At 38.2% G+C, this 25,417-nt stretch overlaps 1 protein-coding gene across 1 annotated transcript in view; it reads right to left on the reverse strand.

Moving 5' to 3' along the window:
- Positions 1-25,215, reverse strand: part of Teh1 (tipE homolog 1) — a 70,517-nt gene extending 45,302 nt beyond the window's left edge. The window contains exon 1 of the mRNA XM_065223612.1: positions 23,797-25,215. Coding sequence (XP_065079684.1) covers positions 23,797-24,569 — 773 coding nt within the window. The 5' untranslated portion in view covers positions 24,570-25,215. The remainder of the gene's footprint in view (positions 1-23,796) is intronic.
- Positions 25,216-25,417: the final 202 nt, after the last annotated feature.

Consider the following 25,417-nt stretch of genomic DNA (forward strand, 5'->3'; position numbering starts at 1 on the left):
CGTTCCTGAGTTATGAATTTTTCGGATGTGTTTTGGAGGAACGGTGATCGAATTTTATTAGCTACAGACCCCGTGGCGATAGTTTGATGTAATGGAATCAGGTGCATTAGGTCCTAAGTAACATTGACTGATTCTCTTTGTCGACTTTCTCTTTGTGTCCCCACGGCCATTTAATGACATCCACAGGTCTTTTCAGCACACAGATCGTTAAAAAAAAGCTTTTATCTAGCATCTAATAGGACAAACACAACAAGAAACGGTTATGTACTCAAGTTATTAACGAAAGAGAAAGTCGACGAAAAGAATCAGTCAATGTCTTATGTAAAGACCAAACCGAAATTATGAACGTGAAATAAGAATTAGGTGAAGGCATAAATGCTGTAACGTAGCTTCATGTCTCTAGTTCAATCACCACGACTGGTTCTGGTGTAAGGGGCACTAAGCTCTATTCCACTGCCACCCTAATCAAAAATATCCAAATGTGTCATTGATCATATTTCATGAAGATGTGATTTGATATTTCTTCTGTCATATTTAACCATGAGAAACAATCATTTCGACCATATGGAAAAAAAATCCGGAAAATCCAGAGCCGTTTCTACAGTGTTATTGTTTTGTTAGTGCTATCCAGCTTTCCACGCTCGGTAATGGCGGCCTACGCGGGTTTTATAGTAGTTTTTGACACTTACTGGGGGTTTGACGCACTGGCGTGCACAGGGTGGGGCAAGGTGGGGCCAATTGGTAATGGCGAACGTTATAGTTTATTTCGCAGTACTGTGATAAATATTCAATTAATTAAGTGTGAAATTGTGCTTGTGCCGCGGTAGAATTGATCCTACGCGTGCCCCGTAGTGATAATTTATTGGATAAGTAGGAGAACGGTTGCTGTTGCCGCTGGTTCTCGTTCATTTTTTTGTATTTTCCTTCGCCCGGCAAGCTAATTGGTACCCTTTTAGTAAGCTACGGCATTGTAAATTTTTGCTTTCGTTCGTTTTTACTTGTGTCTCTGTAGTGTTGCATGTAAAGTTTATGTGTATAGGTGATATATATGGCTGAGTGTGCAATATGTAATTTGGGGATTTTGGTAAGTGATTTGCCGGTTATCTGTGTGGGTAAGTGTGCTCGTGTATTTCATTGCAAGTGCACTACACTCACGCGGACTCAGGCAAAGCTTATCACAGATAATGCAAATGTTCTATTCAAGTGTAGTAATTGTCTGTCAGATCAGAGTTGTGACGAGCAGAATGTATCGGTTTCGGATACCAAAATGCTGGGGGAAGCAATGAAGCAATTGTCTTCTGTTGCTGACTCTATCACTGCACAGTGGTCCAGAATGCAGATTTAGGTGGAATGATATGTTTTGAGCCTGAAATTGAAACTTTAGACTAAAAGTCTCTTCTACAAAGTTGTTCCTTATAGTTAGGCCCTCATTTTTATGACAATGAATTCTAGGGTGGTTCCTATTATCATTAAAATCAAAAATCTAACTTTTTTGTTTGAATAAATTAAGGTATACATTATTCAGCAAAGTTATAGCTAAGCTAATTGCAAGCAACTTTGTTGAAAATAACTTTTTTGTATCTCTTAAATTGGCCGATTTAGAGCTATTTTCTTGAATTGAGTTAGGGTGGCTCTTAAAAAAACAGTTTTTTTGCTCTAGTTTTCTTATTTCGAATTTCTCAGCAAAAGCGTCTTCAGATAACATTTAGATCTTAAGAAGGCGCAAAAATTTATCATGAAAGTCATCTTCTAGAGACTTTTAAAACTCTTTAAGGCGAATGTTTTATAGCTGGATTTGTTGCCTGTATCTCTTCTAATAAAAAAGATATACTCAAATATAGTAAAAATATGAATAAATTCAAATTGATTTTATACGAGTTTAAAAAATAACATACCTCCAATTTTTTCATATTATTGAGAATAACATACGCCCTTTAAAATGCTGCAAAAAAACTTTTTTTTTGTTTGCCCCAACCAGAGCTGTTAACATTTGAAAAGTGCATATTTTTAGTAAACAAACGTCAATAACTCTTGATCGGCGAAAGATATTGACAAGCTTTGTGTAGCAAAAATTTGCGCCTTCTTAAGATCTAAAAGTTATCTGAAGACACCTTTGCTGAAAAATTCGAAATAAGAAAAATAGAGCAAAAAAACTGTTTTTTAAGAGCCACCCTAACTTAATTCAAGAAAATAGCTCTAAATCAGCCAATTTAAGAGATACAAAAAAGTTATTTTCAACAAAGTTGCTTGAAATTAGCTCAGCTATAACTTTGCCGAAGAATGTATACCTTAATTTATTCAAACAAAAAAGTTAGATTTTTGATTTTAATGATAATAGGAACCACCCTAGAATTCATTGTCATAAAAATGAGGGCCTAACTATAAGGAACAACTTTGTACAAGAGACTTTTAGTCTAAAGTTTCAATTTCAGGCTCAAAACATATCATTCCACCTAAATCTGCATTCTGGACCACTGTGCACTGGTATACGAAACAACGTTGCTGCTCAGATAGACAACGCGTTGAGAATTGGCATGGAAAAAATGCAACAAAATATGAACGATTCTTTAAGTTGCTTTGAAAAATTAATTAGTGAGAAATGGAATACGATGACTAGTTCATGTTTTGAAATTAGCACGGAAAAAAATTTAGCTGCAACGAATGGTGCATCTAGGACGGTTCATTCTGAATCGGACCGAAATCCCAGACGCAAAAAACGTAAATTTCAAAATAGTGACAACGATTCGACTGATGATGTTTTTCAAGAAAATGCGAGTTTTGCGGATGTTGTAAAAAGATCTAGTCATGCAAGTAAAAGTAAAAACATTAGTAACAGTAATAGTAACATTAACAGTAACAGTAACATTAACAGTAACAGTAACAAACAGAGTAATCGTAAGACTCGTCCGGTCATTGTGATCAAACCAAAAGAGTCCAAACAAGCTTGCGAAGATACTCGTAAGTTTTTGAAAACTCAGTTGGATCCAAAAACACACAAAATCAGTAATTTTAGGAATGGTAAAGATGGCTCTATTATTGTTGAGTGTGCAACAGGAGCTAATCTTAATGATGTAAAAACTGGTATTGAAAGCAATCTGGGTGAACAATATAGTGCTGTTGTTCCCACTTCGGTGCCAAGATTGAAAATAGTGGGCATGACCGATCAGTTTTCCTCCGATGTCTTCATTGACTACTTAAAAAGTCAAAATGAAGACATCGCTATGAATGATGTTAAAGTAGTGAACATGTTTGAAAATCCACGCTTCACTTATAACAAGTTTAGTGTTGTAATTGAAGTCGATGTCGATACTTATAAATGTTTGTTATGTGCGAAAAAAGTAAATGTAGGGTTTGATCGGTGCTCGATAGTTCCCGCGATTAATGTGTTGAGATGCTTCAAATGTGGAGAATTTGGGCACAAGAGCATGGATTGCAAAAATTGTGATAGATGCTCTAGGTGCAGCCAACAACACAAAACGTCGGAGTGTACGTCAACTGTATTGAAATGTATTAATTGTTTGAAAACGAATAAAGAACGAAAAATGAACTTGGACGTCAACCATGCCGCATTTAGCTCGGAATGTTTGCTTTATAAAAGACTTTTTGATCAGAAGAAAAGCAGCTTGCGTTTCAATAAATAGCAGCCAAGTTCCAGGAATGTGAATCAATTCTATTTTTTATACTTGAATATTGCGGGGTTGTCAACAAACTACGTAGCATTACGTCAGATTGTTGAGGAAAAACGTCCTCTTTTAGTTTTCTTATCTGAAACTCATATTGTAGAAACTGAAGCTTTTGATCAGTATAGTATTCCGGGATATATTGTTGCTGCTTGTTTATCACATTCTAGACACACTGGCGGTGTTGCTATTTATGTCAAAGAATCAGTTCAATTCAACCTTCGTACCAACGAAGTTATTGATGGCAACTGGTTCTTGGGCATTACAGTTGTACGTGGCATGAAGATGGGTAATTATGGTGTTTTGTATCATTCTCCCAGTTCTAGTGACCAGCGTTTTGTTGAAGTTTTAGAGAACTGGTTTGAGACATTCCTTGATTCTAGTAAATTAAATATATTGGCTGGTGATTTTAATATTAATTGGCGTGATAACCATAATTCGAATCATTTGAAGCGTTTAGCTGAGTTTTTTAATTTAAAGCAAACGATAAATGAGTATACGCGTATTTCCAGGCACAGTAGAACTTTAATTGACCACGTTTATTCTAATTTTGATTCCATTTGTTCAGTTACGGATACTGATTTGAAAATAACCGATCATGAGACTTTAGTGATTAATGTCTTAGACCATGTTAACGATAACGATAATTTTGTAAAATTGAAGTGCTGGAGGAAATATTCGAAGCAAGCTGTTTCGAATCTTGTTGAGAGAAGCCTGGATTTTCCATTCGCGGCCGATAACTTAGATGAATCTACAGCTGTTCTTAATAACGCTTTGAAAACGTGTACCAATCAACTAGTTGAGCAAAAGTTTGTTTCTTTGAAAAACTCGAACAGCTGGTACAATTTGGATCTTTTGCGTCTTAAACGGAAAAGGGACAAATTGTACAAAAAGTTTTGTAGATCTAATAATGACAATCATTGGACTAGGTACACAATCGCGCGTAATAAGTATTTACAATCGATAAAGAAAACTCGTTGTGAATATGTTCAAAGGAAGATTGATTAGCATCAAAACAACAGCAAAGAGTTATGGAAAATTTTGAAATCTTTATTAAAACCTAGTAATTGCAAACCGCAGTCCATAACTTTTAATGGCACATTAGAACAGTCAGAACAAGTAATTGCAGCTAAGTTTAATGATTATTTCGTAGATAGCGTTTCATTGATTAATCAATCTATTGAATTGGTCGATGAACCTGACGAAATAAAACAGCCAGTTAATAGTAGTTGTAGATTTGAAGTTTTTCACCCAATCACATTAGATGAACTTAGAGTTATTTGTTTTTCATTAGGAAAATCGGCTGGAGTAGATAATGTTAATGCTAGAGTTATTCAAGATTGCTTTCATGTCATTGGCCACATCTTGCTGGACCTTATTAATGAATCATTACAAACTGGACATGTGCCACAAATTTGGAAGGAATCCTTAGTGGTCCCTATTCAAAAAGTTGCTGGAACGATTAAAGCCGAAGAGTTTCGTCCCATCAACATGTTGCACACATTAGAAAAATTTTTAGAACTTGTTGTTAAAGGCCAGCTGTTGGAGTATTTAAATAGTAATAGTTTGTTGATACCAGAACAATCGGGATATCGGGAAGGTCATTCTTGTGAAACCGCGTTGAATTTGGTATTAGCGAAGTGGAAAGATAACTTGGAGTGTAAAGATACGATTGTTGCTGTTTTTTGGATCTTAAACGCGCTTTTGAAACAATTTCTAGGCCCTTATTGTTAAGATCAATCAAGCGCTTTGGAATTACGAGTACTGCATATAAATGGTTTGAAAGCTATTTGTCTGACAGAACTCAACGGACTGTTTTTAATGATTCTGTTTCCAGTCCCGTGGGGAATAACCTTGCAGTGCCCCAGGGAAGTGTATTAGGGCGCCTGTTATTTATTATGTATATTAATGACTTGCGACGTGTTTTACGATTTTGCGACATTAATCTTTTTGCGGATGATACTGTGTTATTCATTGCAGCTAAGGATTTAGATGATGCCGTTTTACACTTGAATGAAGATTTGCGTTCTCTAAGTAGATGGTTGAAGTATAAGCAGTTAAAATTGAATACAAGTAAAACTAAATTTATGGTAATTTCGCGGAATCGAGTAAATAAGAACGTCTCTGTTGTAATTGATGATGAGACTATTGATCGCGTTCGGGAGATTAAATATCTTGGCGTGATTATTGATGACAAACTTAAGTTCAACTCTCACATTGACAATGTAATCAAGAAAATTTCCAAGAAGTATGGAATTCTATGTCGACTGAAAAACGATTTAACTATTGCCAGTAAAATACAGCTATACAAATCAATCATTTCCATTTTATTTCTGCCCAATGCAACACAAATATCGAGATTACAGCGCTTGCAGAATAAAATAATGCGTTTGATTTTGAGATGTAATAGATTCACTTCCTCAACTTTGATGTTAGACGCCTTACAATGGTTGTCGGTGAAGCAAAGAATTGTATATTTGACTATGGTGTTCATTTTAAAGTAGTTAACGGTTTGCTGCCTCGATATTTGTGTGATCGAATTGAAAGAGGAAGTGGCTTTCATAGATATAATACTAGAAACGCAGTTGACCACACCACATTTCTTGACTTGTGCTTCACAAAATTCATTATATTATAAAGGAATAAATGTTTTCAATTCGATGCCTAGACATATCAAACGTTTAGCAACACTTACAGAATTTAAAAGACACTGCATTTCACACGTTAAAACTGTCTTTTGAACAGTTATCCAGTGATTTTTTTATGAATTGACAAATTATGTATCTTGATGAAGTTATCTCTAACGGATTATTTTATATGGATAGCTGTCATAACGACTTTTTAATAATTATTGTAGCACTGCAAAAACTATTTCTGTTCGCCACGAGGGTGATGATGGATTTTTAATATATGATTTTATAGTAGATTAATTAAAAAAAAAAAAAAGTAGTCTACAAAGGTTTGAGCCTCGCGCGCGTATTACGGATATAGAGGACTGAATTTAACATTTGATAAAAAGAAATGCAATTTTGAAGCTTATTTGGAAGATACTTTGAGTTAGTAGTAAGTTTTCTGGCAAATGTTGGGGGTTCGTGAGCATTCCTGACATTGCTGAAAATTATGATAGCATCAGATTGCGGGGTTACTAGTGTAATAGGATGCTTTGTTGATTGTTCATTAACTCTTGATTGCTTGTAATACTTATGAATATTTTAGGTGGACAGAAAGGCGAACTAAGAGGTGGACGCCTGAGCTTTTCCACATTTATATCGCTGTGAAGCAACTGTAAACTTTAGAGGGAATCTATATCTGTAACTGAAACCAGTTCGATTTTGTTTGCCAACCTGGTTAAAATGTCATATTCAATTATCTTAAAGATAAATCGTCCAGCTCAAACCTTTGTAGGGGTAAGAGGTGGGACCATCATCATCATCATCATCATCAATTGCCCCCCCCCCCCCTTTTATAAATAAGATTTTTATTTTCTCATTTACAAAATTAAAATATAAAATAACTTGATTTCTTGATAACTTGGTTTGAAGGTAAAATAACTTCATTTCATAATATCAGGGCACTGAAAACCTTTTATTGCGTCAATTCCTTTGAGATGGTGCCTGAAAATTGCACCACAAAGGTGTACGAAGGGACAAACTTCAATGAAATTTTTTGGTCAAAAAATTGCACCACAGTGGTGCAAACAAAAAATTTCTGGTGTAATTTTTATTTTCATGGAGGTTCATGAAGGGTTAAAAGAAGAGGGTAAATTTAAGGTTGAAAAATTCACCTTTGTGGTTGTAAATCGACAAAAAAAGTTTTTTATTGAATATTTCTGGTGTAAAAATATCATCAAGTTGGTGCATGGAGGGATTAATCAAAATGAATAACTCTGGTGGAAAAATTGAATCACGCAAAACATTTGGAGGTGCACATTTAACTGAAAATTTCTGGTGCAAAGTTCGCAAGACTGTGGCGAATCTTCTTTCCTTTATTTAACGTCGGTCTCTGTTCCGCAATCTAGTGCCAATCACCGACGGACATCGATTGCCATCCATTGACGGCAATCGAATGTGCAGGAAGGCAGCTTCCACACCTGCGTAGGATATCGCACCCATTCAACACACATGGGCCGGGACCAACGGCTTTACTTCCCTTCCGAAGGAAGACGTGACCAGAGATTTTTATGCCTCAGAAAAATCCCACCGACCTCGGCTGGGATTGAACCCAGACCCATCGGGGTGTTAGAAAGCAGCCACGCTTACCACTACACCACCGGCGCCGGCAACTGTGGCAAATGTAGAAGCAAATTTATTCATTTTTCTGGTGCATAATTTGCATCGTTCTGATGAATGCAAGCTTCATTGAAAATTTATGGTGGAAAATCTGCACTATTCTGGTGAATGAATATAAATTAAATAAACCACAAAGGTGCATGATGAAACAAACTTTACTGACAATTTTTGGTGCAACTTTCTGGTGAATGGAGGACCATGCTTTATTGAAAAATTTGCATCGCTCTGATAAATGAAATTTCTGGTGGAAAGCTTGCACTGAATTGGTATGGTAAATGAAGGTACAAGCTTTATTTAAAATTCTGGTGGAAAATCTGCACCGTTCTGGTGAACGGATGGGCAAGCTTTTCGGAAAGTTTTTGGTCTTAAATTTGCATCCTTCTGCTGAATAGAGAAACAAATTTCAATAATAATTTCTGGTGTAAAATTTGCACCATTCTGATGATTGGAGGGAAGCTGCTTTACTGAAAATTTATGATGAAAAATCCGAAAATAGGGGCAAGCTTTATTTGATGGAAAACCTGCAACATTCTGATGATAGGAAAGCCAGATATATTTATTTATTTATTTGTCGTCAATCAGTGTAGACCGTTTTACAATTGTTGTCTTAAGAACTATGTTTACAATTTTGTCTTTGTTTATATATTTTTTATAATATGTCTTGAGAACAAGTTAAAACATTACTTCTAGCTAACGTTATGCGAGTAATTAAAATATTGCTTTAATTTGGTTTTTGTCATTGTAAAGTCAATGTTATCGCAGTGCTTATTATATGTATCCATCATTTGGTTCAAGGGTCCAAATATGGCATAATTCGGTGACGATTTGTAGCAAATATATGTCTATTTCGTAAATGCCTAGATGGTGTATATAAATTTAAGGATGACAATAGTTCTATTGAATCAATTCGATGTGATACGATATCGTTTACGAAAGAAATCATAGCAAATTCACGACGCTCTTTTAATGTTTGGATATTTATGAGCATACACCGAGCTGTGTAAGATGACAGAGGAAATACAGTCCAACCTAACTTGCGGAGTGCATACAATATAAACTGCTTTTGAACGGACTCTATTCTTTCTTCGTGTTTTATTGAAAAAGGAGACCAAACTATGCTGCAATATTCTAATATCGATCTTACATAAGCAATGTACAATGTTTTTATCGTATACGGATCGTGAAAGTTGTAGCAAAAACGTTTTATGAAACCAAGCATGTTGTTAGCTCTGTTAATAATTGTGTTATAATGATTCGTGAAAGTAAGTTTTGAGTCCAAAATAACACCTAGATCCCTGACTCTATCACACTTTTCTACGATATGGTTTCCTAAATTGATTGTTATATCGGGTAGGGTTCGTTTTCTACTAATGGTAATTGAGTTACATTTTTTTATATTTAATTGTAACAGGCTTTTTAGACACCAAGTATGGAATATCTGTAGTTCCTCTTTGAATGTGATGATGTCTTTGGCATCTTTTATTTCCAAAAAAAGTTTAATGTCGTCAGCATAGATTAAAACTTTCAATTTCTTAATAATGAAAGATATGTCATTGACGAAGAGAATAAATAAAAGCGGTCCTAAATGGGAGCCTTGAGGAACTCCAGAAGTGACATCAACGGGATTTGATGTCTTTCCTTTGTATTTTACTATTTGATGGCGGTCAGTTAAATATGATTCAAGCCACTTGAAGAGTGCGTAATGAATTCCCATTTTTTGAAGTTTAAAAAGAAGCATGGGTATGTCAATTCGATCAAACGCTTTGCTGAAATCTGTATACAACACTTCTACATGGTTTCCGTTATCCATTGCATTCAAGGAATAATTAACTAATTCGAGCAAATTCGTAGTTGTTGAACGGCCTTTAAAGAAGCCATGTTGCATAGTAGTTATTCTGTTTTTAATTTGAAGAAAGAGTTTTTCATTCACAATCGCTTCGAAAAGTTTCGGAATGCAAGAGATAATAGCTATACCACGATAATTAAGTATGTCGGATTTTTTGCCAGATTTAAAGATAGGCACTAAAAACGAGTTTTTCCATATTTTAGGGAAGTTTCCGGATTCCAGTGACATATTGAAAATCCAAAATAATGGAGCAGTAAGTTCAGTTGCTAAAGCTTTCATAAAAACTGGCGGAACACCGTCAGGGCCAGGACCTTTAGATGCATCTAAATTGTTTAAACCCTTTAAGATATCATGAACCTTTATTTGACTTACGCTGATGTCACTTGAAAATTCTGGATAAGATTCAAAATATTCACGGTCACGGTCCTCTTCTGAAAACGTAGTATAGATTTCTTGGAAGAAATTTGCAAACAAATTGCATATATCATCCGAGTTCTCACCTACCCTATCGTCCAAATGCATCTTTGATGGAAAATTATCAGATTTTAATTTGGTTTTCACATAATTGAAGAATTTCCTAGGACAAGATTTTATTTCAAGTTCAGTTTTTAAATTATACTCCTCAAATGCCACATTCACGGCCAAATTTAACTGATCGCAAATGTCTAAATAGTATGCCAAACCTTCTTCACTATTATATTTTTTATAAAATTTGTGCGCTTTTTGCTTTTTATTTTTTAAATTTTTCAGTTCCCTGTTGTACCAAACCGGATGTTTTGCATGACTCTGACGTCTTCTTCTTCTAGTTGGCACTTCTTCAAGTATTATTTCATGCAACACATTGTAGAATACGTCAACTGCACATTCAACATTTCCTGCAGTTCTTAGTATTGCTTGCCAATCGACAATGTTCAACCTATTTCTGATGTTATCATAATTTGCTGAATTGAAATCAAAGATTTCATCAAATTCACAGTCGTTGGTTCTTTTATTTATGTGAACGAATAAAGAATATTCTATTGCTGTGTGAAACATTTCATTTCTCCATATGGGACTTAACGATTCAGTCACACAGAAATCTTCATAAGTATTTGTTAATAAAAGGTCTAAATAACAATTTTGTTGATTTTTCACATGGTTAATTTGATTAAGTCCTAAATGTGCAATTTTGTCAAAAATGAAATGGAGTGTTTCATTTTCCCCAACGACTGGAAGTAAGATGCTTTCATTGTCCATATCAGAAATAAAGTCAACATTGCGTTGGTTAAAGTCCCCATATACATGTACTTTCAGGGGGTAAACTAGACAAAATTTCTTCCGCTTTTCCAAAAAACTTATCATACGTGTCCTTATGCGCATTGTTCGGAGGAAAGTATACCGAAGCAAAGACATGAGTTTCATCTGCTACTTGCGCTTTTACCCATACATGTTCGAATTCTTTAAATTTAGTAGCCATAATGATTTCTGAATTCAATTTGGTCGAAATCGCTATTAATACTCCACCTCCCGATTTTTTTCCAGACAATTGAAAATTGCGGTCGTCTCTATAAACATTATAATTGTTAAAAAAAACTTCTTCATTTCTCACACTATCATCCCAACATATTTCATTAGCACATAATGGTCATTAGCACATTATGACATAGTAAGTAGAACTTAATATATTTTTGTTAATTTCATTCATTTTACCGGCGCTTCTCATGCGGTTAACATTTTGGCAATATATCAAAATTTCTGTACTGGTCTGAAGATTGGGTGAAGAAGCTGATGGTAACCTGTCATTCATAAAACTATTATCAAAATTATTTCCCCCTGATCCATGTTCCGAATTTGTTTAGTTCTGCAAAGTGTGGTGATCTTCGTTATTTTCTTCCTCTATGGAGCGTGTCAGTTTTGTAGAAAAAACGAGTGCCTCTCCTTGATGTAGAGAAGTCGTCAAGTGCTGGATAATGTCGTGGTCTGCCGGATCATTGTCTTCCTCCAAGGGGTGCGTCAATTTCGTACAAAACACGAATTCCTGCATACACACGCCTCGCATGATGCAGTTGCAGCCATCCCGTTATGCAAGTGCGCTGGAACGGTACGTGGGTAAACATCGCACGCCGGGTAGGGGTTTAAGATTTCCCCTCGTTGGAATTGCATTGTGGGTCGATAGTTAGCCTGCGGCGGTTTGGAAAACCGATCTTTCGCTGCCGCAAGAAGCTCTCGATCAGGTGGCAGTAGATTGTTTCTATTCTGACTAACACTGCTGTGGAAACTGTTACGGTTAGTGTTGTTGTTTCGATAATTGTTAGATATGTTATTGTTGTTGTTGTTGTTGTGGTTAAAAATGTCTGATAGAAAATGGAAAAAGGAAATCTGCACGAATCAGAAGATTGGAGAAGAAATTTTTATTGAACACTAGCTGAGTGTGCCCGGCCTTGCTCGGGATTCAATATTAGCTTGAGTTTATGCACCCCTTGAAGAAAAAAACATGCTATATTTTACGTAGCCCCCCCCCCCTCTTATCTAAAGGGCTACCTATGACCTCCACATGCCAAATTTGGTTCCATTTGCTTGATTAGTTCTCGAGTTATGCAGAAATTTGTGTTTCATTTGTATGGGAGCCCCCCTTTACAGAGGGGGAGGAGTCTTGAACCATCATAAGAACCTTACCCTGTCCCAAAACCCCTGCATACAAATGTTCACGCCAATCGGTTCAGTAGTTTCCGAGTCTATAAGGGTCAGACAGACAGACATACAGAAAAACAGACAGACAGAAATTCATTTATATATATATATTAACGGTGGAAAATTTACACCATTCTGGTCAATTGAAATTGGCTGGTCTAAAATTACCTGGGGGCAAGTTTGTATTGAAAATTTCTGGTGTAAGATTTGCAACAATCTGCTGCATAGAGGGGCAAGCTGAATTGAAAATTCCTGATATAAAAATTTCACAGTTCTGGTGAATGTAGGGGCCAGCCTTATTGAACATTTCTGGTAGAAAATCTACAACGTTTTGGTGAATGGACGTACAACTTAAACTTGACTTCCGAGAAGAAATTCAAGGGTATTGAATTCTGAGGGCTGTTCCAAAAGAAAAGATTTCTGGGGATGATTCCATTATAATTCTGCAAATAATTTCTAGTGAATCTTGCAGATAGTTCCAAGATAATTTCGAAAAGAATACCAAGAAAATCAAATTTTGAGTGAAATTCCAAGGAAAATTTCAAGCGAATTCCGAGGATAATTTCTAGCTCATTCCAGGAAAAATTTCTGAAACTCTTAAGCAATTTCAGTTTCAAGGTGTTCTGAGAAAAAAATCATGAAGAGTTCTAAGTATAATTCCAGTGGACTTCATAAATGAATTTCAAAAAAGCTCTTAGGAGAGTTCTAAAAAATCCGAGAAGAACCTCAAGGATATTGAGTTTTGAGGACTGTTGCAAAGGATTTCTAGGGAGTATTCCAAGAAAATTTCGAAAAGAATTCAGAGAAAATCAAATTTTGAGTGAAATTCTGGGGATAATTTCACCAAATAAAGCTCATTGCGAGAAATATTTCTGGATAATACTGAGGAAATTCTTCTGAAACTCTAAGGGAATTTCAGCTCCAAGGTGTTCTAAGTAAAAGTCAAAAATAGTACTAAAAATAATTCCAGAGGACCTCTGAGAAGAATTTTAATAGAGCTCATAGAGTTCTAAAAAATTCGAAAAGAACCTCAAGGAATTCTGAGGATGGACTTTTTTGCAACTGTATGAAATTTGAAGACAGCTTTTGGATTCCCTTATTGAAAAGTGGGTATTAGTTTGCCATTGAACCTTGGTCTATTGTTATCTTACTAAGAATTCGTCTAAGAATCTTCTCTGAAAATTTAAAGTCATTTGTTACCGCGGTTAAAAAGTTACAGCTGTTTATGTGCGTTGCAATAAATTCGGGATTATCCTTTATATCATCATTAAAACATGTTGAATGTTCTGCATCAGTTCTTGCCACCCCGACTGACGATCCTTTGGGCGGCGCTTTTGTTCCAATCGTTACATATTTTTTAATCCTTTTTAATGATTAGCCTTGGAATTTAGATCAAAATTTGAAGAAAAAAAATTAGAACTACCATTTGACCAAGTTCAACGTACTCGCAACGGTAATAGTAAAGTGTAACTACAACAACATATGCTGGGCAAACACAATCGCAGTGATACCCATGTTGGTAGTATGGAAGAGTGGAATAATTTCAAAACCAGGAAGGGTATCGATGAAGAACTGGGCCACCAAAACAGCTATGATTGCTGCTAGTGAGGCAAAGCGGCTACAAAATCGCTATATAATGGAACGTTTCATCGATATTGTGCGCATACTTTGCAAAGGTGGCCGAACACTTCGTGGACATTCGGAAAGAGCGGAAAGTGTGCCACCCAGTTGGTGGCTAACTGTAATCCTGTGCTGGAAAAACACTTGGCGGAAGGTGCCACAAGCAGGGCTCTACAATTTCGAAGCTCTAAAATGAACTCGTGTTTTGTTTCTCTCATACATACGTGTTCGACGCTTCATTTCTATAACGCCTACCCGAGCAAAGTCGGTTAACAAAATGAAAGCAAATCGATATTAAAGTGTGCAGTTCCTATCATAATGAAAACTCATTTTGAATTCAAATGTTGCAACATAAGTCTGATATCATATTGTGCTTTCATTATGCAGTCAAGACGTTTTAAATGAAAGCAACTTAACTTGAAGTTCTGCTGTTTACGTCTTGTTTAAAATTTAATTGAAATTCATCTGTCGTTGAACTAATGATTATCGTTTATCTGATTTGTTTAACACATTTTAGGTCATTCGTGACTTGCCCGCGGTGAGATTGGAGCCTAAGTCTTTCAGCTTGAGAAACATGAATGGTAACCATTTACACTAGGCCCGTTTTCAGTTAAACATTATGAATGCAAAATCAGTAATCAAATTGATTTCATTGAAAGCAGGATTAGTTTTCCGTTTGCTTCAACAGTGTAAAATTTTGCTCTCATTTTTGCTGTGTTAACCGTTAAGTCAACCAAAATGAGAGCAACTGGAGTATTCAAAATAAGTTACATCATAACAGCAAATTTTGATTTCAATTTGATCTTCAGCTTTGCTCGGGTAGCTAGACTATCAGCAAGAAACGAAAATAAAAAAGAAGGACGCTTGGAAGGAAAGGCTGGCTGTGGAACTTCTCGTCGTTGCTTTGCTCATCGCTTTCAATGTAAATAACGTCGATTTTCTAGTTAAACGAACTTCATTATGGCTTTCAATCCCCTTTCACGAACACTCTATCGCCGCTCTTTCAATTTGTTTAAAATGCGTTATGTCCCGTTTTCGATCATTTTTTTAGATAAATAGGGTATACGTCCCTAACCTCGGTCTAATATGCAGCCATCGATTACGTTTTTAATCATAACTCATCAATGAATTTACCTGCAAACGATATTCTACTGCTAAATGGTATGCTTAGATATGCTTATCATGTCGTTTGCTATCAGAAACCACGAAAAGTTGAAAAACTTACTTTTTTTAAGACAATAACTCACGAGGGAAATGTATGTAATATGGGTCTATTGTCCCCAAATTGGGTCTATTTATGGATGCAACTTCGTCCTATCTTGTTTGATCCTCAAAAAAACGCTCTTGGTAACGTTTTCTGATGTATTTTTTTTTATCACTATCACTGTTAACTTAATGCTCTTCATTCCTCAAAACATTTCTTAGAGAAAATTTTACGAAAACTACATTAAATCACTCAATTTAAAAATTAAAAATTAAAAATTTCGCTTATCGTCTTTTGACCGCAGAATATCTAAATCAGAACATTGTGATGTTCATTATACAGGTTTGTATTATCAGGTAATTCCAATCAATAAATGCCATAATCAGGCCATTTGATGATCGTCAGTCAACCTTCCCATCTTAACCTTATAAGTCATGGCGGCTAAAAACTCCGAACATTGTGATATTCTCAACCAGTTTTATTACTTACGAGAGCTGAAAATGTATTGAAATGTTGTGATATAAATTGATTTGTGTGTGGTACACATTTATCAACCATCAGTGATCAATATTTTCCTTATTTTTTGTGTAATATTCCTTAATTAATTATTTATTTGCGTGATAGGCCGAATGAAAGGACTAGACCCACATTACATACCGTAACCCTATATGGATGGAAGATAAATTAGAAATATGACGTGTAATCTTCAAGTGTTTTGACGTGAGAAATGCTTTAAATGTGTTATTTCATTTTCCGTCATATACGTCATGAAACCTCTGTTGATGTGTTTCATGAAAGAGAAAACTATCAAAGTCGAGCGCTCTTTCGCTCATCCATTTCGACGAAGCTTGAAAGGAAGACCAATGGAGCGACGGGAGAAAGAGAGACAAGCGATTGAACATTTGTTTGTGCACGCCGACTGAGGTTCTAGAATGCTGCGAAGCTGTTCGACTTTAACAGAAAAAGAAAGCCAGCAGTCTCTTCGTCGCATCGATTTGGTCGATTGAAGCTGATATTGTGACGCCCTGGCCACAAGTAACCATATTCCAAATGACATGATTACGTCGTTGCACAATGTAGTGTTGCGGAACATTGCGAAAACCTTGCGAGTTGGTGGTTGTCATCAGGTACATTGATAATGATGGGATTAAATTGCCAATTCCATTGGATGTCTAAAAGCAGTTTGCATTGAAGAAGATGAACCACCACCGGAGCAAAAAATAAATAAAATTAGCTAAATTGAACAGAAGGGAAATAGTGGTGGGTAGACACGCACTTTGGAGTACTCCCCATCCCCAGATTAAATGCACCTTAGAAAAAAAATTGCCCCTTCTTAACAAGATTCCTGTGCACGCTAGTGGTTTGACGTTGCCTTACTCCGTTTCCCTTGCCTAAGAACATAGGAAAATGAAAAGACATGTGCCAACCAGTTAGTGTGGGAAACAACAGCGAACGCTGCATTTTAAAACTCAAGCAAACCACCATAACCGAGCGTAGAAAGCTGGATTAGTCATATTTTGTCGAGTTGATGTGTCGGTTGATATTGTTATGAGAGCTATCAATTTTGAGAATGTGAAACCATAACCCGGAATATCCTGAACCGGATCTACGGTGATCATATGGCTCTACGCCTATTTTTTTTGAGTGCCTTTGGTCATATTTCGTCGAGTAGATGTAATCTGATATGTCGATTCATATGGTTATGATAGATAATAAATTTAACAATATGTAGCCATAATCCGGAACATACGGAACCGATTCTAATGCAAACATGAAGATCATGGCATCAATTGATTTTTCTCTATCATTTCCGGGAGTTCTATGAAAAAAAAAAAAAACAATATATTGATCAATATGATAGGTAAGATATATGATAAAGATTGTAAAAAAACACCCCGTTCTAACACATTCTGGAATATATAACAAAGAGGGAGGGATCTGGGGCAAGTACCATCCAATAGATGTAAGAACCACTAACCTGAATAATGTTAAAACAAAGCAATTTAATCGGTCCTGGCATCTCTGAGTTACAATTTTTTTTAAATAAAAGGTTTATCCCGAGCTTTTACGGGTTATACACATGCCACGTCACGCCAAAGACTGCATTACAGAAGCTGTACAGTGAGTTATTACAGGTTCTGTACCGTAAAACTGAATATTTCTCCATCCATATCTTTTGTGCACAAACAGATACCTTTCAAACATGTACTAACAAATTCTTTTCTAATGTATGAATTAAGTGTTTAAATTGTATGTTTGGATTAGTTTTTAGAATAAGAATAAGATTGAAAATGCAATTTTTTAATTCTGGGGTGAAGTTGATCATGCAGATTTTTATGCTATGCAATATTCAGAATTTATATGATTTGTAGCTGAGGAAGAATCTGATGTTAAACTTGCGATATAAGTAGTTGTTTGCGAAACACTACAAATTGTGTTGCAAAATAGTTTAAAGTACGCAATAAATATCAGTTGTTCATATAAAATCATTTCTATGGTACGAAACCATTTATTTTAACGAATTATGATTTCAGCAGAACAAAATTAAGTTAAATAAGAAATTTTCGCCTAACACAGCACCAGAATAAATGCTGATTCTTGTATGATTCATAGGAACAGTCAAAAGTTCCATATTTTATCACTTCCACAAAATTGTACATTTAGAGTGGTAGAATGCAGAGAATTTTTTCAAACTGCTTAATGAAATACTAAACAAATTATCTAATAAATATATCATGAAATATAATTGCTGAGAAGTGAGAATTGAACGGTGATGTGATCAACTTCACCCCGTTTTACGGTATACCTTTTACATAAAAAATCGCAGGAGAATATTCTCCGGTTGGGTGTACCCTGGTAAGATACGCTGCATAAGTAAGGAAAAATAACCTGATTCATCTTGAATTTTGAATACTAAAAAACTAACATACACTCAACGTAAATAAAGATACTACTCGAAAAAAATGCAACACTTTCTTGTGTGTATAACTTTTTATTGCATGGGTAAAAAAATAGATGAAATTTTGAGTAAAACTATTTTAGAGTGTAATGTTTACCTGTGCAAAATCTCGTCACAATCTATTAAGTAGTTATCGAGATGGCTTTCTAGCAAGAAGTAATTCAACAAAAAAAGTAGAAGGGTCTGTGCCTAGGGGCACGAACGGAAGCTTGACGTAGGACCGCTAGTGGATGGAACAAATGTGAACATTTAGTTCTTTTAATTGATCAATCATCAATTATCTTAACTCTTTCCGTTTTTTTATTTGTAAGCGTATCAAATTTTTAGTATTTATTTCAAAGAGAAAGTTGATGAAGAGAATCCAAGGGACTGTCAACTTAAGTATTTTCGATTCAAAAAGTGTATTTTGAATTTTTTGTTTTCCTTTGGTTTGTTTTTTTCCCGTCGATCTTGTTTTCCGTGCTGAGCACCAATGCTACCGACGTGCCAGGAAGACAGCTCCCACACCTGGACCCTACCTATCGACCCATCAACTCATGAACCTGGGACCAACGGCTTTACTTCCCATCCGAAGGAAGGCGTGATCAGAGATGTTATGCCTCAGAACATCCCGGCGGCGCCGACTGGGATTGAACCCAGGCCTACTGGGGTCACGCTTACCACTACACCACCGGCGCAGTTGAATTTTTTGTTATTTATGAATTTTTAAGTTTTGTGCATTTTGGTATTAAAGTGTATTCAATTCACCCCTCACAGGATTTCCTTCCGAATTATATGAATGGGGCGAGGCGGAAAGTAAAGGGTGTCCACGATGAAATTGCCACACTATGAAATTGCTCTAACTTTTTAACCGTTGGGTAGAATTTAATGAAAATTTGGGTGGATTTAGTTCATAGTGCATTATTTACATCCTGCAAGTTTTAAAGTCCTGTGATCAAAACTCGCAGAAATGGAGTCGAAAGAACAGCTCGTGCGTGATAAAATCTTGCGCATTCATCACGAGAACAAGGATCTCTCGCATCGTTCCATCGCTAAAACGTTGGGAATCGCGAATTCCACGGTGTCGCGAGTGATTAAGCGGTTCGAGGAACGGTTGACCACCGATCGGAAGCCCAGAAGTGAAGGAAAAAGTATTCCGTACAACACCAAAAATCACAACCGCGTAGTTGGGGCCTTCAACCGAAATCCGAACGCCTCCGTTAGGGATGTGGCTAAGAAGCTGCACCTAAGCCGAAGTTTTGTCCAGAAGGCCAAAACTAAGGCTGGGCTTCGAACGTTCAAGGTACAAAAGGCTCCTAATCGCGACGAGAAGCAGAACAAGTCCGCCAAAACCCGTGCCAGGAAGTTGTACCTCAACATGCTGACGAAAGTTGAATGCTGCATCATGGACGACGAAACATATGTGAAGGCCGACTTCAAACAGATCCCCGGCAACCTGTTTTTCACGGCCAAGGATAAGTTCAGCGTTCCGGAGCATGTCCGCACTCAGAAGATGTCCAAATTTGCGAAGAAATTCCTGGTTTGGCAAGCCATCTGCACGTGCGGGAAGCGGAGTGCACCTTTCGTGACCCAGGACACGATGAACGGACAGGTGTACATAAAAGAGTGCCTCCAGAAGCGGCTGCTTCCTCTCCTGAAGGCCCACAACGTCCCAACAATCTTCTGGCCGGATTTGGCCTCATGCCACTACTCCAAGGACGTGCTGAAGTGGTATGCGGACAATAAGGTCAATTTCGTGCCGAAAATGTTCAACCCTCCCAACACTCCGGAGCTCCACCCCATCGAGAAGTACTGGGCGATTATGAAGCAGCACCTTCTTAAACGACCTAAGGTAGTGAAGACAGTCGAGGAACTGAAGAAAGTATGGGTTTACATGCAAAAAACGGTTGATTCACAGGTTGTGCAGAATCTTATGGCCGGGGTTAAGGCCAAGGTGCGGGCATTTACGTATGGACTGTAAATAAAATACGAGTAAAATGGTAAAATTAAGTTTAATAGTTATTTCTCAATCCCTGAAAATTTGATGGCAATCGGATGAAAACTCGAATTTTGCGAATCAATTTTGTGTGTGGCAATTTCATCGTGGACACCCTTTATCTATTGTGCAGAATTTGTAAAAAAGGAGGGACTTCGAGAGATTGAACTCGTGTGAGCTAATTTTCTCACAAATTTGATTTTATTGGCTTTCTGGAGACGGAATATACACCTAAAGCGAATTATTCCCACTTCTCTCAAATTATATATGGATTTTTAACACTTCCTACCAGCGTGTTCTGGAAAATGGTCGGACGATGATTAATCTCACCAATACATTCGGGCCTACAATTCCACACCTTCTATAGAGACCAGGTTGAGCCTTGATAGCTAGCTGCTTGCGGGAACTGATGACCTTGACAAATGTACAAATAATACTCTTAAAAAATTTATGGTGGTCCTGAAAAGAACCGTTTTGTAGTGATGGTTGAGTAATACTGAGCTGAGCACGACGAGCTGATTCCGATCCTAGCCTAGCGGTGGTACTTCTTTCTCCTTCTCTATGGTTGCTCATATGAGCTCTGCAGCTCGCTGCTTGTAGGCAGCCTTTCGTTGTTGTTGAAAGCACTCCTGCTGCTGCTGCTGCTTCTACTGCTGCTGGACTGGACACCACCACTTACGGTGATTGAATGAGCACCGTTCAGTGGGACCGCATTGAATTCGATTTTAAGTCTGTGTTAGGGAATGCGCTGTTTTCAGACATTCGGTGATAATTTTGATCACCATTGCAACAGTTGGACATTTGGTATTTTTCAATAGTGACCTATTGAAAATTAACTAACTGTCCATTTTAGCAGATTGGTAGATAAATTTCCAATCGTTTTGCTTGTTTAGAATTAAAATCTATCTGCTATTGGTCGAAACCTGACCTCTTTTCGTAATCCTGTGCATTTTGGTTTTTTGAAATTGCGTGGATTCTATAAATCCTGTGGAGATCTATCTAGCCCTGATGTATGTGTTGGTAGAGGGAAAAATGTAAACTTTGCGGGAGACGATGTCTTAACACTCGAAAGCAATTTTGTGAAATATGAAGTAAAACAAATCCTAGTTCTGCATGTTGATTTTGTTTGATTTTATTTATTTGTAAAGTCGCCGGGAAATACCAGCTGGCGATTTGTTTTTTATGATAACTCCTTACTTGAAACCAGGCAAAAACTCACAAACGGGGTGCTGTTTCATGGTATACAGTGTGATAATTCGATAATCAATAAATTATCTCAACATTTAGTTGCAAGCCATTCATAAATTTGGGTAACATACGAAAAATTCTATAATCCACATTAAATTTCATATGTAAGCGCCGATTGAAACAATCTTTTCGACGTCGCTTTAAGGGTGATTGATTAAACGAAAGAAACGAATCGTGCGGAATGAAAGCCGAGGAAAAACACCACCAATATATTCAGGCCTACAATTCCACACCTTCTATAGACAGGTTGAGCCTTGATAGCTAGCTGCTTGCGGGAACTGTTGACCTTGACCAATGTCCAAATAACACTCTTTAACAAATTTTTGGTGGCCCTGAAAAGGACCGTTTTGTAGTGATAGTTGAGTAATTCTGAGCTGGGTGTTCAACACGGATGAGGCTGTCGAGCTGTATGTCGTTTGGAGCGAGGGTGGCACGCTTGGCATAGATGACCGACCCGCAGCGACTCACGAAGAGCTACTGATTCCGATCCATAGCATAGCGGTGCAGCTTCTTCCTCCTTTAATGGTTACTTATGACGGCTCTGCAGCTCGCTGCTTGCAGGCAGCCTTTCGTTGTCACTGGAGAACAATTTTCAACGCCACACGCCGTAAGCACTGCTACTGCTGCTACTAATTTCGACGACCGAACACCACCACACAGTGGTGTGGTCGTTTGGAGCTTGAGGTTCTGAGTATGGCGATGAGTGTGCAAAATATTACGCAATTCCATCCTCCCTATTTGCACGTGCCCGGGGATCGGAGGCGAATGCCACTTCGACTTGTTTCGTCTACTTACTACTCTATGACGACTGTGCTGGGGAAGCAGCATATGCATGTAAGTAATTGGTGGATTTGTTAGTTAATTCGACGCTTTTGGACAATGCTGGACATTTACCAGTTTTTCAATAGTTTCTTGTTAAAAAATTAACATTCGGAAGCATTGTTATCGATGCGAAGCCATATTTCTGATCGATTGGTAATAAAATTATTGAAATTGAACCAGGGGCAGCTGAGTTATTAACGTTCAAAATCTTTCTTAATTTGTTACATACTCCATTTTTGGTTTTCACAAAGTGTACCTCCATATAGAAATCAAAAACGTAGTCCTACGTCAAAAAATATGGGTATGATCGTGGACGATTCAGGCCAGTCCCACAGGTGGATCGTGAAACAGTTTGGAATCGATAATTCGACCGTGTTCTGTGTAGTAAAATCTTTCAAGGAGACCCAGACGATCCAGCGGTGAGCTGGCAGCGGAAGAAAAGCGAAGACGGTCGACCCCGTAAACACAAGGAAGGCGAGGGATTAATTCAAGCGCAATCCGAACTCTTCGATTCGAGACGTGGCCAAGAAGGTCAATTCTTCCGTCTGGTTCGTCCAGCAGACAATGAACCGGGCCGGACTTCATGTCTTTAAGGTAAGAAAGGCGCCTAACCGAACCGATGAACAGAATACGATGGCCAAATCCACGGCCAGGAAGCTGTACCGCGAGTGGTTGGTGCAGTCGAAATGCATCGTAATGGACGACGAGACGTACATTAAAGCGGACGCCAAGCAGATCCCCGGCTTGGAGTTATTCGTCGGCAAGTCCCGCCTGGATGTTCAGGAGAAGTTCCGGAAGAAGAAGTTCGACAAATTTGCCAAGAAGTACTTAGTGTGGCTGGCGATCTGTGGGTGCGGCAAATTCAGCAAGCCGTACATGACGACCGGCACCATCAACGGCCAAATATATAAAGAAGAATGCTCTCAGAAGCGCCTGCTGTCCTTCCTGTGGTCTCACAAAGGTGAAACTCTGTTTGGCCGGATCTGGCATCGTGCCATTACGCGAAACCAGTGATAGTCAACGATGTTGTTTTTGTGCCGAAGGAGGCAAATCCGCCAAACTCGCCAGAACTTCGCCCAATAGAAACATTTTGGTCGATTATGAACGGCAAGCTCCAGAAAACAGGGAAGGTCTTCAAAAATGACAAGGATTTGAAGAAAGAGTGGATGAAAGTGTGTAAGAAAGATGGAGCAAGTGTTGCACAGGATTTGATGGGTAGCGTTAAGTCCAAGGTGCGGGCATTTAGCCTGTCTTTGTCTCTGGCAATTCGTAATTTTCGAAAACTTAAGCTTGGTTTACAACTGTGAATTTGTGTGATATTTAAAAAGTCTGTGAGACATGAGTTTTCAATGCTAAATATGAATCAGAAGCAATTTTATAAGTTGGAAAAGCTCAATTCTCACTCATATTGTGAACCCACCCACCCTTTCGAATTTCCCCCATTAATTTAAGTGATACTGAAATCTACACCCAAACCACTCACCTGAGATTCTCTATCCTAGGCCGCCGGTGTCGATGCCGTCGTCGTCGCTCCTTCTTACATCTACAATCACAGTGCATTACGCAGAGAAACACCGACGAGACGACCGTAATGATGAATGGAATCACGAAAAAGTGTATGATCGTCTGCACCTGTTCCTCCCGGTTGTAGGAGGTCATCACGACCGTTTTGTTTTGCTTCGAGTAGAAACATGGAAACACTGCGCCCTCGAAACCGTAGAGATCGGTGAAGTTTTTGCACTTGACCGTCGGCGGGTAGCCGCAGCCTTTGATGTTCACCAGCAGGATCGCTTCCTCCGACCGCTCGATATCGGTCAGATTGAACAGCTCCGAGGGCGTCGCATTGAAAGGGAACGTAAAGTTCAGATCGTCGATGAACGTCACATAAATATGAGTGCACTTGAACACATCCGAGGTGCAACCTTCGCGACACGAACTCCACGAACAGTTGAACAACCCGGTCATATCTTCGCGCCGCGTCGTAACGCACATTGTGGGCCGTTCGACAAAGTCGCCAACCAGCGTCGAGATCGCCGGATCGACATAGAGAGGAACCAGAAATAGCAGCGACGCCCCGGCTGTCACCGAGAGGAACGCCAAACTGGAAGTCGTGTAGAAGCTGGCATTTTCGCGCAGCGTTCGCTTTGGAGCGGGACCATTCTTCGCCTTCTTGGCAGCCGCTAGTTCTAGCAGCTTTTTCTTCCGTAGCTCTTCTGCTTGTTGCTCGAGCAGAAGTTCTGAGCTACCACTCCTCATTGTTGGTACAGCGGCCACTCAGCAGATTGCACCTGGTTTCTTCCACTTTGCTGGCGCTGTCTGGGTACGACTTGGAGACAACGACAACGACGACAACGGCTAGGACGGTGGACCACCACATCCCCATCCAACTTTCCGTATCCTTCGTCTTCTTCTCTTCACTTCCTACTTCTCCTCTTCTCACACTCACACACTCCGATTCGATTCGTCGCGTTCACTTTTGACTCGCTATTGGAAAAATCTAAAACTTTTAACCCTTCTCTGTTATGCAGAAACGGCTTCTATCTTCTTTATTTTATTTTCCGTTTCCACAATAGCCGAAAATAAAAGAACAGCACCCACTACGAAGCAATCGTACTCTAAAATATTTACGTGGCACTTGGCAGACGAAAACTCGTACTAGGGGACACCCTTTTCTTTATATTTCGCCTGTTGTGCCCCTTCTCGGTAAGTATTTATGTCAAAACGAACGCTGTATGTTATGTTCTCTTTATCCCCCACACTTTCACCGTTATCTTCTTATCTTCGTCAGCTCTTCTTCACCGCCAAATTCCAAATCCTCTCCACACGCACGCACACAGCAGCACACGGCACAATGAAAGGACCCCACCGATGGATTGTTGTCAGTCGGGCGGAATCTACCACCCACTTTGATGCTCTTGCTGTCTAGCTTTCTCTCTTTCGCTCCCGCTCTCTTTGAGGCAATCGTTGATGTCTTCGGACACCAACACAGTCAGCGGGCACAGGGAGAAAGCTTTCGCTCACTAACCTAAAGCAGAGACACAAAGAGATGCGTTTCAATCAATTACATAAATTGGACGTGAAATTCATCATTCGCTTGGGTCGGT

This window comes from Ochlerotatus camptorhynchus, unplaced genomic scaffold, assembly GCF_037179485.1.
Source record: "Ochlerotatus camptorhynchus isolate MF236.1 unplaced genomic scaffold, CSIRO-AGI_Acam_v1.1 ptg000193l, whole genome shotgun sequence".
Classification (NCBI taxonomy): domain Eukaryota; kingdom Metazoa; phylum Arthropoda; class Insecta; order Diptera; family Culicidae; genus Ochlerotatus; species Ochlerotatus camptorhynchus.